Source organism: Talpa europaea (assembly GCF_964194135.1).
Source record: "Talpa europaea genome assembly, chromosome: 6".
Classification (NCBI taxonomy): Eukaryota; Metazoa; Chordata; class Mammalia; order Eulipotyphla; family Talpidae; genus Talpa; species Talpa europaea.
In genome coordinates, this window is record NC_140072.1 from 88,322,978 (window position 1) to 88,340,571 (window position 17,594).

The 17,594-nt window shown below is 39.0% G+C and overlaps 1 protein-coding gene across 1 annotated transcript in view; it reads left to right on the plus strand.

Annotated features, from left to right (window-relative positions):
• Nucleotides 1–382: 382 nt before the first annotated feature.
• STARD13 (StAR related lipid transfer domain containing 13) overlaps nucleotides 383–17,594 on the plus strand; it is a gene marked incomplete at both ends in the record, with an annotated part of 219,152 nt that continues 201,940 nt past the window's right edge. The window contains one exon of the mRNA XM_084234498.1: nucleotides 383–506. Within this exon, the coding sequence (XP_084090624.1) occupies nucleotides 383–506 (124 nt within the window). The remainder of the gene's footprint in view (nucleotides 507–17,594) is intronic.

Consider the following 17,594-nt stretch of genomic DNA (forward strand, 5'->3'; position numbering starts at 1 on the left):
TTTAGAAGGGGGGAGGGCGGGAGGGAAAGGATCTAGCTGGGGAAAGGAGCGGGGCGCGAGGCAGCCCGGGCGGGCGAGGGGAGGGAGGGGAAGGGAGGGGAGAGGCGCTCGCGGCGCCGGGGAGGGAGAGGAGAGAAAGTGGGAAAGGAGTTGGCGGAGCGCAGAGGTTAACCTTGCGGGCGGCTGCGGCGGCCACGCACCCCGGCGCGCGCGTGCGGAGGGGCCCCGGGCGGGGGCGGCGAGCCCATGTCGCGCCCGCGGCGGGTCCCGGGATCCAGCGCGAGTCCCGCGCGGGGCGTCCGGAGTCGCCGCGAGCCCGAGCAGCCGGCCACGCGGGAGCCGCGGCGGTGAGCCCGCCGGTCGTTATGAGGACGGTTCTACCATGACCAGCGACCCTAAGCCTTTCCGAAGGCAGCTGCGGCGCTCCATCAGTGAGCAGCTGCGGGACTCCACGGCCCGAGCCTGGGAGCTGCTGTGGAAAAACGTCCGGGAAAAACGGCTGGCAGGTCGGTGACCGCGAGGCTCCGGGGCCCGCGGGGGCGGGAGGAGATACCCGCGGCGTCGCCCGCCCGCGCCCACCGCCCCGCGGCCGCGGTGGGCTCTCAGCATAGGTTTTCAGGCGGGGGTGGACCGGGCAGGCTGAGCGTGCCACCCTTCCTGGGCCCGGCCCGAGCGCCCGCCAACCGCGCTCCCCCGTGGGTGTGGGCTCAGCGCCCGGAGCGCCCTGACAGCCCGGCGGGGCGCCGCACGCGGCGGGCACCGGGTAGGGGCTACCTGGAGCGTCATCCCGCGCGTGACCAGCTCACCTTGGCTGGCCCCTGCGCCACTGCCATGCACCCAGCACAATGAATGAATGAACCCCAGAGACCCTCCAGGAGGGCTGCCCCTCTTCCAGCTTCTCCTTTTCTACAAGGACACGTTCACTGCGTGTGTATGAGCGGGAGAGTCAAGACAAGGCAAGGTTGCATATACAAAGCTCTGGAGACCAGATGTTTGGGCAGTAGAGAAGGAGGATTTAGGGGAAGAGTAGTGGATAGTTGTTGGTACAAGTAGGCAGCTGCCCAGAAACCCTGTCCTGTTGTATAGAGCAGGCTCTCCCCACTATGGGACTGCAAAAGAGAGGTGTCCCTTTTGGAAACCAACTTTCAAGAATCAGAGGAAGAAAAGAAATGGTTATTTGGAGCCAAGGGGTCCTTAAGAATCTTTGCTAAGGTCAGAAGGCCAGCCCTTTTCTTAGTACCTCCCCCAGTGTCCAGGCTGTGGCCTTCTGTGCATGCTGCATGGAACATCTCCTTGTAGGGCCACAGATGCTTGAGTGGTCCTAGCCTTCTCAGAGCCCTCATTCAGAACTGTAGGTCTGGTTAGTCAGGGAATCATACATGCCCCAATATGGGAAAGTGGCGTACTCCACAGCTTAGTCCCAGGGCAGTGTGGAAATTAGGATCATTTTCCCCAAGTGTTAGCTGCTGGAAGATACTTCAGGAATTGGGGAAGTGCAGCTGAATGTGCCCCTATGGTAACCAAGAGTTGCCTTTATGTCTCTTAGGCAGTAATGACCCGAGCTGACCAGTGACCACAGGGGTGGGTGGAAGGAAGTTTCCTAGAGAAGAAACTGGATGCTGTGCAGAGGAAAAGGATGCCTAGGGAAGATGGGAGATTGACCCTTCTCTGGGCTCCTCCCTCTTTTCCTTATTGTAGAACAGTAGAAGTAATTTGCTAGATATTCTGCCCTTCTTCCCATGCAGTCATGTCTCAGTATCAGCCTGACAGGTGCTAGAATAAATACGCAGAGTCTCTGTCTCCTTAGATTCTTATCAATTTAGCTGGTCAAATAAAAAGTAGGGATTGGAGATGGTTCCAACACTCAGTGCAGTTAGCATAAAATGTCCATCCATATTTTTCTTCTAGACAGTGGCTTCATTTAGTAAGCACCCAAAAAATAAACAACCATTCTGGTGTGGACCTAGAATTAAGTTGTGGTAACCCAGTAGTTTTGAATGTTCATTTTTAAAGACCTGTATGTACGTTGCAGGCCTCAATTAATAACAGTAACTTTCTGTTATTGTACTAAATTGTATAATCTACTTGATGGATGATGTTAGAGAAATTTTTGTGGTCTAGTAAACTTTTGTTGCTTCATTACTTCAAAATGCTTACTGCAAATGTCTCTTTCATAGCTTCTGTTATTTAAGTTTGTTAAGTTTGTTAAATCAATGGATCCTCAGGAAACAAGAAGTCTTTCCAGGAGGGCTGCCAAGGCTGTGCTGGGTTTTTATAGAGGCCAAAGATGACTGCAGCTCTGTCTTTTTCAAAAGATCTGGGAAGGAAGAGTGTGTAATATAAAAACTTAAAGCCATTAAGATAGTACAGGAAAGTCACTTATTCACATAAATTTTAAATACTGCAGTTCAATTAAGGTGGAGAGAAAGTTTTGTTATTGGGAATTAAGCCATATATATAGATTTTAAGGTCATGATTATATAGAAGTGAAGGCTACAAGTACAGTAGTATAAGAGTTATCCCAGAGTAGTGCAATTATTTTTAAATATAGCAGTATGAAGTTTTAAAATGTTCAATCAGAATATTAATATGTACTTACCCGTAATCTGCTTACCACTTTGCTAAGAGTAGATGCCAGCAGGTCATTCAACTGGGACCAAACAATCCTCTGTGAGGCAGACTTCAACTTCTGCTTCTCTAAGCAAGCTGGGATGCTTGCCACAAAACCAAGCCAACTCCATGAAGGGGTTTTTAGATGCAAATTGATTTTCTTGGGTTTTCTTGCTAAGGTAGCTAAAATATGGAACTTTGGCTATGAGACACTGAAATACTTAAGTTATTAGTGTTGGCAACAGTTCTAGGTGAAAGTGTTCTTCAATTGTAAAAGTGTTCTTTATGTGGTTCAGTTTCCATTATCAGAATAACCAACGATATGAATATACCCTCTGAAAGCATCTGTCTGCCAGTGGATGACAGGAAGCTATGTATGGGTGTTTTGTTTTTTTTGTTTTTTTTTTTAATTCTTAGTCTTTTTCTATTAGACAAAAGTTTTGTGCTGGGACTTCTTTAATATCCCTAAAATGTTCTTATTACACTTAGTCAATATAACACTGTTCAAAGGCTTTTTGGTATTGTGTGTGTGTTTTTTTTTTTTTTTAAATAACAAATTTATGTTTGTTGTCTAGTGCATTCTGGAGGTATTTGATTGTCCCTTTTGTTTTTTGAGATCCCAAAGAAGGAAATCCTTATTCTAACTCATTTTACTTCACAAAAGACTGGCTTGTCAGTGAAACAGAAAGATAAGAGGTAGAAATGTTTAAAGGTGTTAAAAGCTATGGATTTCTGTGCTTTGGGACCATACTTAAGGAGGCGAGGATTATATATAATTGGTAAAATCATTTCTTAACACATGTCACAGTGACACAAATACTTAAACCAATGTAAAATGTGAATGATGCTCAAATATATTCATTTCACACAAAGATATAAAAGGGAATTGTTGTTAAAGAAGAACGGATATTGGAAGTTCTTTTTGGACTTTCCAATTCTGTAGCAGTTACCAAATTTTCCTCAGACTGGCATTTTTGCCAATGCATACTAAATTTCCCAAGATTTTAATCCCTTTGCAGGTCAGCTAGAGTTTCTCTCACTTGTCATCTCAATATTATTATCATAATAATGGTGGTAATTGTTGTTTATTCCCAAGATGACAAAATTAGTCAACGTTCAAAGCAGGAGTCTTATTCAGGTTGTCAGAAGGCAAAGGTCATCTGAGCCCATTTTCTATTAAACACACTGCCTTTGGAGTGTGTTTTGGAGACACATGATCTCAAATCCTTTTTCTATGAATTGTCATTTGCAGTTTGTTTAAAAAAGGATAGCAAAACTAACTGGAAAAATTGCCCTATCTTTCCCCTGGCATGACAAGGATAAACAGATGTAACTAAAATAGCTTGTCTCCTAGTTATTCTGATGGGCTTATTAGTACACTAATGAGCAATATGAGCTTATAAGAGATTTGAAACAGCTCATTCATCGAGCGTGTTGTGGGTCCCTATGTGGTGGGCCCTGGCCAAAACCACTCTATAACTACAAAGAAGCAAAGGGGTGCTAGAGTCAGATACTGTCATAAAGTCTAAATGCATAGCATATTTCTTCAACGTGGGTGACAGTTTCTTTTGGCTTCCCTAGTTCTCTAATCAGTCACTACTGGTGGGTGACAATTATTAACTTTTATAGCATCATTAAATTCACTAAACCAATGCATACCCTTTAACTTTTGGTGCTCATAAGCAGTTTGAACTACTTTTCAATGTTAAGGTCTGAGAAAATCCAAATGAGTTTTCTAAAGCTTTCGGCGCCTTTATTATAAAACCCTACTCTATTTTAATGGAAATTTAATCCATATGTTTGATTCCTTTATACTCACATAACAATATTTAGGTAGCTTGTGAACTAATTGATGCCCAAGTCTTTTGATCTCTTTTATAGTCTCATTTTAAATCATTTCTTTTAGACACAGGAAGCTATATAGCTGCCAAGGAAAAAACTAACTTAAAACTCTGAAAAGTTTGAGTTTCATTAGAAACACTAATTCCACCAAATTTCAGTGAGCTCTTATCATGTCAAAACAGGTTCATTCATTCTCAGAGTCAGTGCTAGCATCCTGTGGTGTGATGTAAACAGGAGATTGGTACTCTAATGCCCAGTGAGATGAAGACTAGACTATGGGCCGTAGAGTTATTTATTAAAATCTAAATGTGTTCCATGATATCAAAAAGTATAGGATGATTCTTGCTAATCCTTTTCATGTGTTTTATGTCAGTGTCCTTTCTTTTTATGATCTCTTTACTATAAAGAGCAGGCCATTATCCTCTTGTCAGATTTGGTTTTTTAAAACATTTCTTGAAAGACCAGTATATTTAGATGTGATTTATGTTAACAATAATAAAAAAAAATTCCAAGTCAAATAAATAAACAGTTAAATCAGAAAAGAAGAACACATCATTTATCTCATTTATATCTCAACCTTAAGCTACACATAGAATCATCCACAACCTTTCAGAAATACAAATGTCCTGGCTGCCTCCCATAGATTCTGGTTCCAATGTGCAGTCTGGGCTGAGAACCACTGACCTACATTAACTACAATATAACTCACAGAAGTCTATGTCTAGAACAAGGTCATATTCTAAGGCCTTGGGAAATGTTTTGCTCAAGTGAGGTTGGAATGAGCTTGTCATTTTACAGGGGCAGGGGAAAAGGCCATTATGCCTGGAACATAAATGAAAAGTTGTGGTAGTAGTAGTAAGTGGAAGTAAAGAATTATCCTTTGGCCAAATTAGGTCAACCATGCCTATTAGACCTCCAAAAATCAAAGAATTAGAGACACAAGTATAGAAGTATACACTTCTCTCTTTGGGAGAGAAGTCAAAGAAAGAGATAAAAATCTGGGAGTCATTTGTACATGATTGGGACAAAATGTAACTTTAAGACTGGCTGGAGCTACTTAGGATGAGAATATAGATAAGAGAGGGAAGTCAAGGACCAAGTCCTAGGGCATCCTTCATTTAGAGCACAGTGTTTGAATGTGAACTATATATGTGTATATGTGTGCTAAGTTTCTGGAGAATTAGAATATAACAACACTGTCCCTATATCAGCTTTCTTGTAGATCAATAGTAGTGCTGTATTGAAAAATCATTTGAGACAGACTTACATATGTGGTCTCAGAACTATTGATGATAGAAAAGATCCATAAAAATGTTTCACTAATGAGATAAATCATTTTAAATTTGAAATTGTATTGCAAAGTAAAACTTAAATAATTTTAAGTAGCATTTGAAGGAAAGACTTCTGGAGATTGATTTCCCCATCTATAAAAAATAAAAATGTAATTAGACAAAAATGGTATTTGCTGGAATATTTCTGTTGTTACTCTAACTTGTTGGCCCCATATAATGTGGTAAAAGCTTTATATTGGAAAGATGACATCTCCAGTGTCATAGTATCCAGGAACAGTCTAATCAAACAAACAAAGATTAATTTGCAAGAAAGATTCTGCATACTGACTTTTTCAATATTGCATCCATTTACTCAATTATGGTTTTTCCATAATAACATTGATTGGAGGGAAATTTCTCAGAGAAAAAAATAGAAGATAAATGTCTGAAATTTTTGGTTTTGTAAGAAGTATAACTTAAACTCAGATGAAACTATCTGCAATAACCCTTGGAGGTGATACAGTTTCTTCCTGGAAATTGAGCAAAGAAAGGGCTGTGTTCCTTGTTGCTGGTGGTTATTTTAGCTTGCTGGAAATCCTGGAGGAGATCCTATGATACAAATTTTGTGAGTGATCAACTTGATCATTTAGATATGGAGCATGCATCTAATGAAACCGATACATACTCCTTTTTGCTTTTTAAATCTTGTGTTGAACTTATAAAGAAAAATTTGCTTAAAGCCCTGATAGTTTTCTTGGGTTTTTCAACAGTATATTTCTATTGTGTCATAAAATTTTGCAAAAGAGTGATATTGCCAACATAAAAACAAAAATGCTCCGAAAAGTGTCACAAGATTCCTGGATTTTTTTTAAAAATCCTTGAATGTTTAGTCCTAAAACAGATGAGGTGAAGTACAAATATTTTTGTCATTTTTGTAGTTAGTCAATATGTATTTATTGAGCCATGAAAAAGCATCCTTGTCAAAGCATGTTGGGACTGTAGTGCAGGATATTAATCCAGTGCTGTGGTTTTTATCCTGGCAAAGCACACAAATTTTATTATGTTGCTCAAATCACTTTACTCATCTATTTAACCAGAAATAGAGCAAGCTTCCAGAAATTGCAAAAGGACAGTATAGAATGTGCTATGACTATACAATATTGTATTTGCAAATCTGCTGTGTCAAGCCCTTTTACATTCTCAGGCGGAATATTTCCTTGCATATTTTATCTAAAATATTATCAGATAAATTTATCAAAAATGTAACATTTTGCCTGAAATAAAAATGTCAGAATCTTATGGTTCTGTTATTTTGTGTAATAAAGCCTATTTATTTCCTCATGACATACTATGTTGTACATCTCATCTTTATATTATGTATTATATAAGACACTAAATGAACAATAGAGATAATTGTGTGAGCCCATGAAAATTAATACATGCTTGAACAATGACATTAAACTGGAAATTTTTTTAAATGATTGCCTTTTATCCTCTTTCCATCTGGAAAGTGCAAGAAAAATTCCAGTTTCTTTGAAGAATCTTTAAAAGTATTTTCCACTAAAATTTTATATTTATCATTAGAGTTATGGCCTAAAAGTACAAATACTTGAATTACTAGAAAGCATAACCATATGTTAAGGCTAATTTATTGCTACATGGGAAAATACAGATTGTCATAGTGGCATTACAAAGATAGTAAAGTAGTGCTTCTCTCCTTTCCCTAATGCTGAAGTGCATTCATCTTAGAAGTCTTCAAAAGCAATGAGGGATTGCATTTTTTTTTTTTTAGCCACAAAGAGTTGTCACCATTGTCTTTGAAATGAACTAAATTTTTATTTAAATCCTAAGAAAAGACTTCAAATCGATAGGCATAAGAGAAGAGCAATTATTAGAACGAAAATAAGTCAAAAGAAGTTTTTTACATGTTTCAACTGTTATTCCATAGGCCATTTTATTCTTTCTAGAAAGAAAGAAAAGCTTTGTGCTATTTCATTTCCATCTCTTAAATCAAATTCAAAGCAATAAGGACAAGTGAAAAAGTACACTCTTAACCCTTTAGAGTAGCGCTAGCATAGTGGAAAAGGGGTTGATGTTATTTGAGATTTCACCTGTATAAAATCACAACTGTGAAATGGTGATTAACATCTGTGAAATTAGCATCAGTTCAGTAACAGTGTTGATATAAATATTTGCCACAACTATGGCTACGGTGCTGGTAGCATAGATTGCCCAGTGTCGTAAATGCATTCATTTAATTTTTGGTGTATACAACTATGTAGTGGAGGGTGGGGTTAGTGGTGTTTGGGCATGATGGAAGATTACTGGCACAGCATCATGATCTAGTGGTTAAGAGCAGCAACTGGAGCCAAGACTTAGGTGGATTTGAATCTTGCCTCTACCACTCAGACAGTAGGTTCGTAAGCAGGGTAAGTAATCTCAATGTTCCTCAGTTTCCTTATTTTTAAAAATGAGGACAATCATAGTACTTACCTTACAGAGTTTTTTTGTGAAAATGAGTTAGTGTTTTCAAAGCATTTAACATGGTGACTGACCCCCAATAAAACTATGAGTTTATTTTTAAAATGCATACATATATCTATATCCATCTATATCTATCTGCCGGTCTACCTATGTACATATGTGTGTATGTATTTTATATAGTGTATATATTATATATACATGTATATATTATATATGTATGTACTGTATGTATTATATATATGGAGAATAGCAGTAGACATGTAATTATTTCCTGGCAAGGGAGATGCTTTCCACTAAAGCCTTCAATCACCTATCCCCTTTACACCTGCACTCCTCTGCTTGTTCCCTATTTTGAACCCATTGTAGATCCCATTGTAGATTCCATGTTCTGGAATTTCCAAGAATGAAGACAACATTAACCTTACCCTCTTTGCTATGACTGGAATAATACAGTAAATAGCACATGTTGTTAGCATGGTTGGCAACCTCATGTGCAAATCCATTAGTGTTACAGAATGAATTATTCATTCCAGTAGCTTTTGTCTTTTGGGAAGATCAACAGTTGTGGTTTGTTCATCAAAATCACCATCAGTTTTAGTGTTGTGCAACTAAGAATTCATTCCCATGCCCTTAGCCTAAAGGAATCTGATGGACACCTAATTAAAATAAACGAAATTGGACTAGATAATCTCTAGTTACCTTTTATGGTAATAATCTAGATTATCCATTTACCTTTAGAAATCAGTAAGTCTATAATACTTGACCATAAGTCTAAAAGAAACTTAATGCCCTAAGTCTTCTGTTTCCTTCTCTGGTGGATTTCATAAGATATTCTAACATGAGAGAGAAGGCAGAAGCCTGGAAGTAGCCCCCAAAATACCTATCATTGTCATTCCCCATGCTACTTTGGTTACCTACCCTCTTTCAACAGCAGCAGTTTGAAACTGGTACCTTCTATTATTAGAACTCTGTCTACCAGAATTGGAGAAGGAAACAGGACGGGGAGCAACAAGGGATCCAGGGTTAACACATGCTTGTAGAATCTCAGCAGTTTTTGTACCACACATTGAGGCAGCCTCCATGCTCAGAAGAACCCTGAACTTAGTTTAATCCTCTGCTATTTCCATTTTGAGATTATTAGTAATTGTTGAGTGGAGGGTCCACATTTTCATTTTGTACAAGACCCAGCAAATGATATAGCTGGCCCTGCATTCATTGTCTTGTGAATCATGCTTTGATCTATGAGTTCCCATTCACTCGTCACTTGCTGTTATGTCAGTAAGATAAAAGTGATGTGTAAATATCAGGATATTAGATCTGGAAGGGATCTTGGATGCCTCTGCTTGAGCAGCTACGGTATACAGTTGTGTACGCAGTGCCCCTTGCTCTTAGGAAAGGTGAACTCCCAAGTATTTATTTTGTTTTATTGTTTGTTGATTCTGATAATATCATTATGAAATAAGGCAATAACATTATCTGGGTAACATTACTCTCAGAATGATTCTATTTTCATAATCATGCATGTTGAAGCAAATATTGTAATAATTTTTTTAGGGTATTGTAGTACCTGAAGTACTAGCACCTTTGAGTTTGGGACAAATTCTAACTCTCAGAATATGCTAGATTTTTAGATCCTTGTTTTGAAAACCTCCTAATTAAGCTGTTTCTTAATTAAAAAATGTATTTATAATACCCATGGTAGATTAATTCATTAAACCATTTATTAAAAAAAGCATTAAAGCTATTTCCCATGTAGGTTCCACCTTAAGGCTACAAAATCAGAAAAGGAAATTAGGAGAGGTAGTAATAAAGCCTATTATTTATCACCTGGGATTTCCAACACTTACCTGCCAACATTTTATTTTGTTATTATGTCCATCTGTCTCTGGGAAGAACACTAAAGCTGACTGGGGTCTAGTCTCATAAAGTTACACAGATTAAATTCTCCTTTCCTAACAGAAGCTAAGCACAGACTTCCTTGTTTATTAATTTTTGTTCTGTTTGTTTTTTATTTTAAAACTCCCTATTTAATGATAAGGAGAAAAAGAGATATCTGTTCCTTAATGAGTTAAGCTCATTATTCAATGCAAAGTATTTCTGGGCAATTGCATTTTTTAAAAAGTGCATAAATTTCATTGTTCTTCAAAGAAAAATGTATTTGCATACTTATGAATAATGACAAAAACAAGGCAAATTTTTGTCCCTCATCAGCTCATTCTAAGCCATGTTGTAAAAACGTAGACCTGCCTGGCAGCAGCGCCCTGGCATAGGTGGTAACCCCTAAAGGTAATCAAGTGACAATAACTTGTTAAATCTATCCTATGTGTAAGTTGTAAATAATTTTTCAAGTGGCCCTAACAAATTTTGCTTTCCAGATAAGAAATGCATAGGAGCAAATTAAACCTTGATAGCACAACCTTCAGTATTCCAAAATTCAAGCTATTGCTATTACTCTGGAAAAGATCTCCTGTATCAATATTTGAATATAATGATTTATTCCTGTATCTGTATTTGTCCCTAGTTTTGTAAGTTCCTCCAAGGATATAATAGTGTCTTATTATTGTAGAGGGTACAGTCGTGTTAGCATAATAGCTGAGAAATAACATCGTAGCTGGGTGCACAATGATTGCTTGTTGAGTAAATACATTAATCATGATAATTATTATATTAACAGCTACTCCTCATTGGACCCTATTCTATGCCAGATGTTGTGCTAAGAACATCATGCATTTTCTCATTTGATGCCCAGGCTTTTGGGTAGGTACCTCTGTTAGTACATGCAGCAGCTTACTGTGATTTAGGTAAAGGTTTCCTTTCTAGACTCATGAATTAGAAATCAACAGAGTTTAGCAAACAGTGTTTCCTCTAAGAAAATATAGTCCTATGGGCATGTGGTTAGGTGAGTGTACCCTTGGCTCAATCTGAATCTGCACCTCCGTGATCCCCCTTGGCTGCTTGATTTATGTAAGGCACAGCTTACACATTTTTACATGGTGACCCTGGGCACTGTAACTATCCCTTCTACAAGGATGACGAAACTGAAGCTTAGAGAAGCTAAGTCACTTGTTTGAGGCCTATAGCTAATAGTGGTAGCTGTATAGCTTTGTGAGAAAGGCACAATATCCGTGACTTAACAAGATTTGTAGGAGCTTCATGAACCAGCCTAGCACTTAGAAAGGGGTAACTAACTGTTCAAGGGTGTCATAACAATAATATGGAACCATTTTCAGAGCTCTGCCTCATTCTTGCCTCAAGGTTACCACAGCGTATAATAAATGGCATCCTGGCATCCCAAGACCCTCCTGATCATAATGATGATTCATGATGATTCTAAATATTTGTGCAATCACTTATAGTTAAGTGTTTTTCCATTAAGGTAATATAAAAGTGACTTAAAATCAATAGGTTCTCACAAAGTCCTTTGATGTTGAGGTAAGTGTTATGATCTCTGTTACATTAATGACACAAATGAGGATAAGGAAGAGGGAGTGACCCAAGATCCCATGGGCAATGAGGGCTGGAGGGTAATTTGAATCCAGGCTACTACTCCAGGACCTGCTCTAATGGTTACTTTGCTGCTCCCCAACCCCAAAGTGGGTTTTGCTCTGTAACATCAATCTGTCAGTTACTGATAACTAAACCCATGATTTCAAACCTGACCGAATCACCAGAAAAGCTTTTTCAAATGTAGGTTCCTACACTCTTTACCAGGCCCATTGAGTCCAAATCATCCCTAAGGCTCAGAGAACGTTATGGGAGTTACTGAGATGTGTATTTTTAATAAGTCTCCTAGATGATTTTGCTTTTGTTGCCTGATACTTTCCTCACACCAGTAACTGCAAATGGCACTTTCAGTCCCTTTGCCACATGCCATGCAATGTCTTCCACTGCTAGGCTGTCCGCTTGCTAGATACTGTCTATTTTCCAAAACTGGCTCAAGTCCTTCATGCTTTTGTTGTCAGTGCCTCTCCTTGACAATGATCTCCCTAGTCCATCGTCCATATCTTAGTGCCCCTAGGGGAATGGGAGGGTGAGGACTCTGAGACCCTGCTGTATGTGAGGCCTCTGATTTAATATTTTTCCACATGTCATGCCATGAGTCATCACTGCAAGATGCTGAGGTCATGACTAACATCCCCATTTTAAAGATGGCTAAGTAAAGAAGAAATTTAGCTGCACCAGCACACTAGTAATATGCACAGTGGGGCCTCATCAGGCTTCTAGTTCCTGCTTTTCCACTCATTTTGCTGAGTGGTTCAGTCTGGTTCTTCTCACCAGCAAGATTTCTTTTGTACTATATAATAGATAAGCTTTGTCTTACATCAAAGAAAAAAATATTTTACCTCTTACTGTAAGAGGGAAAGGGGGGTTTCCCTGCCCCACCCAAAGGAGGGTGGAACTGAGCAGGGAGAAGAAGTTGGAGAAGAGATTGGGATAGGAAGGAAGCAGGATGGAGAGCAAGAAAGAGACCTGGAGGAGGCATGCGGAGCAGAGAGACATGTAAAGAAACTGCACATGCTTCTTGGTCCTGGACTGATTGAAACAGATGCAGGGGAAAGACCCATGGGGAGGTTCACAATGGCAGCTTTTATCTTGATTTTGATTTTCCTCTTTTCTTCTCAGACTTGTCTGTTTCTGACTCTTTTCTATGGGTCCCCGCTGGAAGGTTCTTTAGACTTGTGGCAAGCTTTTGGGTTTTTGGCTTTGGGCCAATCCTGTTTGGGTGGACTTTTACCACGAGGGGATGGGTAACTTTGGGTGCTTGATTTAGAAACTAAATTCTTTGTCTTGTCTGTATTGCACACTAATAGTATTAAAGTTTCTTTCCATTAAAGGGTTTATATGTTTTGTCTTGATGTGGAAGATGGCAGCACCTATTTAAAGCAGGCAGGTTTGGGGTTTTGGGGTGCCCCTCTCCCTGCCCTGTAACATTACTACATGATCTACATAGTAAAATAATCTAGTTGTGAAGAAATAAAGGAATGGATTTTTTCCCTCACTTCTATTATGAATTACTTCCTAGCAAGGTCAAAAAAGTGGACTGCTATTGATAAAGACATATTAATAAGTTTATGGCATTTATTTGTTCAAGTTTTTTTAATACTATGAGGGAATATCAGTTACATTTTATCCCTTTTTTTTAACCTCAAAAAAAATATGAATGTGAGAATATATAGAAACCTTTAGCACAAGGGCTTATTGAACCCCAGACAGATTCTGTTACTCTGTTTCAGGTCACATACCTCAGTAGTCATAAATTTGTGATCAGGTCTTAACTTTTAAGTCAAAGCAAACACACTTTGTTTTTTGGTTTACAGGTTAATATGTGGTCACCCATTCATAATCAAACCATTCATTTCTGAAATTAGCCTAGAGTACAGTCTTCTTGAGGGAAAAGAGGATGCCTTACCTTCAAGAGCAATGCCAATGCCAAAACAATGAAATACGTTTTCTAAGTGTATGTTGGCAGCATGACTTGCTGCCTGAGCACCTGAAAGGCATTAAAGGAATCTGATTGCTCTGTCCTAAGTGCTGAGTTCACCTGTGATGACCCCAAGCCCTGCCTGCCTGATTATGATCCCACTCCTAGGTGTTTTGCACATTGGTCAGCTTTGTGGGGTTGAGCAAGATAACCTTTCCCTATCCTTCACCCTCCTTCCAAGGTGCAGTTGGAAATTTTCATTCTGTAGATAAAAGAAATGAACTCTGTAGTTGTTATCACATGTTAACCATAGGGATAAGCGTAGGGTGGGGAAAATGGAGAAAGCAGAGTTGAATTTTAAATATTGATTTTTTTATCTACTTAGGTAGAAATGTTTCCTTTTTTTTTATTATTATTAATTATAGAGCTAACGTTTTCTCATGGAGACTCCAAGTTTTCAGTCTCTTATTTAACAAACATTTAGTAAGTATCTGCTCTGCCAGCCACTGTTCCAGCTACTGGGGATTCAGTAGTGAGCAGAATAGACAAAATAAATGCCTTCATTGAGCTTCCATATGACTGTGGGAGACAGATAATAATAACCCAATGCATATTATGTCTTTCAAATTATACATGATAAAGAAAAACATATGAAGGAGACCAGAAAGGAAAGGGAATACTCTTCTGGATTGGATGGTTAGTGATGGCCAGGACTCTTTGGGAGTGGCATTAAGCAGAAAGATCCAGAGACCTTAGAGAAAGAGTGTTCTAGGCAGAAGAACTAGGATGTGCAAGGGCCCTGAAGGAGTAGCACAAAATATGTTTGATCAGAGACAAGGAGACTGTGGGGCTTGGAGTACAGTGATCCCAGAGAAGAATGATGAGAAAGGTGTTGATATCAAATCCCCTATAATGAGCTGGCAAGAAGCCCCGATATGATCTAAGGTGTGATTTGCTGTGAACAGGTACCTGGGTGATGATATGTGGAAGGCCAAAAGTAGAAGCAGAGAAACTTTTTAGAGACCTCTTTGAAACATCAAGTTTAGTTCATGTCTCAGTTATAAAAAATTATTTACTGCCCACTGACTCATTAAAAAGATGGAGAGAATAACTACCACTTTGTTTTTTCATCCTTAGTTTTTTTACACAAATGGAAGGAAGTAACTAGATGTACCCAGTCTTTCAAAAACAACTATTAAATACATGTTCCAGATATCCTGCTATCCTGTGCACTGAGAATAATGAGATGAAAAGGAGACTAAGTTTTACTCTCAAGGGTTTAGGCATTTATTGATGACAAGGGCAGTGGTTCTGCAACCGTCCCAGACCGGGTAGATTTATTGTTTGTTCAGGTAGCTTAAAAGAAAATTTTGGAGCCCTTGGCATCATCCCCACAGATTAGGAGAAACAAGCCAGCAGGGAGACAGCAACTTGGGCCCCATGGGACTCCCTATGTGCTTTTTCCTCTCTGAGCCCTTCTCTGACGCTGTCTACCACTCTTCACTGCACTCTGCCGTGTGGTCCTCTGCTGCCTCCAGTCTTCTGCAGCCACCACCCTTACATGCTCAGCCTCTCAGATCAGGTGTGCCCATTATGCACACCCACACCACGCCCCAGGTGCCACCACCAGGCACAGGTGTAAGACCACGAATATCAATCATGGATGCTAATGGCAGGAATGCAGAAAAAAAAACTGATAACTTCCATTTACCCTACAGAGAGTAATAGAAGAATGCACAAGATGTAGAGGTAAATCAGATGAAGTGATGAACTTAGCTAGCTTCAAAGAGGAGATAACCCCAGTTAGAGATGACTTAAAGGAGAAAAATTTATACTCGAAAGAAGGGAAGAGCAAGTATATGCAAAGAAATAGAGAGATATGATGTAGCATGAGTAATTACTCAGTTTTGCTGGGTTCCGCTATCAAGGATGGCAAGCAAAGAAAAAGTGGAGTGGTGGGCAGAGACCAGATGATAAATGTCCTCCATGACTTCTGATGCCATGTCAGATTATCTGTAGGTGCTTTTCTAACTCTAGGATTTCCTTTCTCCACCAGTGTTTAAGTATCACAAGCACCTCTTTATTTTTTATCCATCCTTTCTAAGCTACCTTGCTCTGTAACTCATTTTCTTGCATGACTGTTGCAAAGAACCTGAGGACTTCTGTGGCTTTCTAAGATGACTTCGGTTGAATTAGCAGAGCCTCTAGGAGTATCTGTGAATCCCCAGTTTCCAACCTTGGTCCTTCAGGCTTCTGCACTCCGAGCTAGTGGCTTGGGTTTGTAAGTGGAAATTTGAAGTGAGTGTCCAGTGTGCACATGGTTTATTACAGAGATTTGGTAGTCCATGATTTCCACATAAAACTAATGTGACTTTCTTGATCAGTTTTTCAGAGGTCTTTGGTGATAGTTTCTTAAAAGAACTCTCTTGAAAAAGGATCTGAAATGAATCTTGAAAGCAAAAATATTTATTGATGACCAAATTTAAGCAAGCTTGCATACAAGTTACTGGGAACACAAAAATAAGATAATATCCTTTCTTTCAAGGAGCTTAAAATTATTAATGACAGCTCATAAGAAAACTTTAGTTTTCTTATACTTTATATACAGAATGCTTTTTGATCAATGACTAAAAAGGTTTTATAGAGTTTCCTTTAAAGTTGTTGAGTTCCTTGGTTATGTTTGTATTCGGTCCCTCATGGAAAACTGGATTTATTTATTCATAACACTGACTAGAGATAAGGGGACAAAGCCAAAAGAAAAGTACTGAATCATGATGCACAACTTGAGAATCTTCATGAAACAGCTGTGTTGTAACACTTACCCTTTTTGTTCACATGGAGTTGCTTTCTGGAATCCTCAGCTATTATCCATGGTTGCCCCAGGGCTCTTCAAATGTCACCAGGGCAACAACAAAGTAACACACATGAAGCAGGCCTTCTGTGTCATTCTGTATGAAAAGCATTGAATTAAATCATTGCATAACAAATCATCTGCATATGAAAGGCAGTGAACTGTTAGAGAACCCAACTGAAAACAATGGAGAATTTGATTCCTACCTCCACTGATAACACACTGGTACCCTTCAAAACCTTGTTTGACCTGAGTCCCAAATTTGGAATGTGGGAGTTACTAGTACTATTTATGATCTTAAGAAAATTGTTAGCTAAATTAGGGAGTTTGGTTAAAAAGAAGTTTCCATCTAGACCTTAACTTCATTTCACTTAATCCTTTCTTGACGAGCCTTTCAAAAGATTGGGGAATTTCCCTCGCTAGTTGCAATTATTACTACCTACCATAGAACTATGTTGACTAAGGCCTTACCATATGCCAGAGACTATGCTAAGCACTTCACATGCATTATTTAATGTCATTCTAATGACCTGTAGGGTCAGTATTATTAACATCCTCATATTATAATGAAGACATTTAGACTTTAAAATGTTTTGTGATTCTTGGCTGGGTTCGGAAAACTAAGGCATATTCTAAAGCAAATATTAGAACCAGATGGCCTGTCTCAGGAGCCCTCGATATTCTGTACACATTAGTTTAGAGGGAGCTGTACCTCACCACATGACATTCTTTATCACCTCTCATACTTGGTTACTTCTTAATCTAGAGTCCGTAGGTACATTCTTTACACTAGGAAAAACCATTTTAACAGACTCAGTTAAGTATATAACTCAAGAAAGCCTCTGAAGAAACAGTCTAAGGGGAAAAAAATGGTGTTATAGACACGATTAAATAAAAGTAAGACAGATTTGGAAAATGTACTAAAATATTTACATGCAGATGATATTGTCATTAGTCACTTACTTCCTTATGTGAACAATCCTTGTAGTTCTTCTCCAGAATTTCAAGCTTATGAACCATAAAAGAAAATGAATCTCATTCCTTTTTGATTGGATTTCAGTTTGGATCCCCAAAGAAACCAGTCACATTCTTTGTACCAGATTCGATCCTGAAA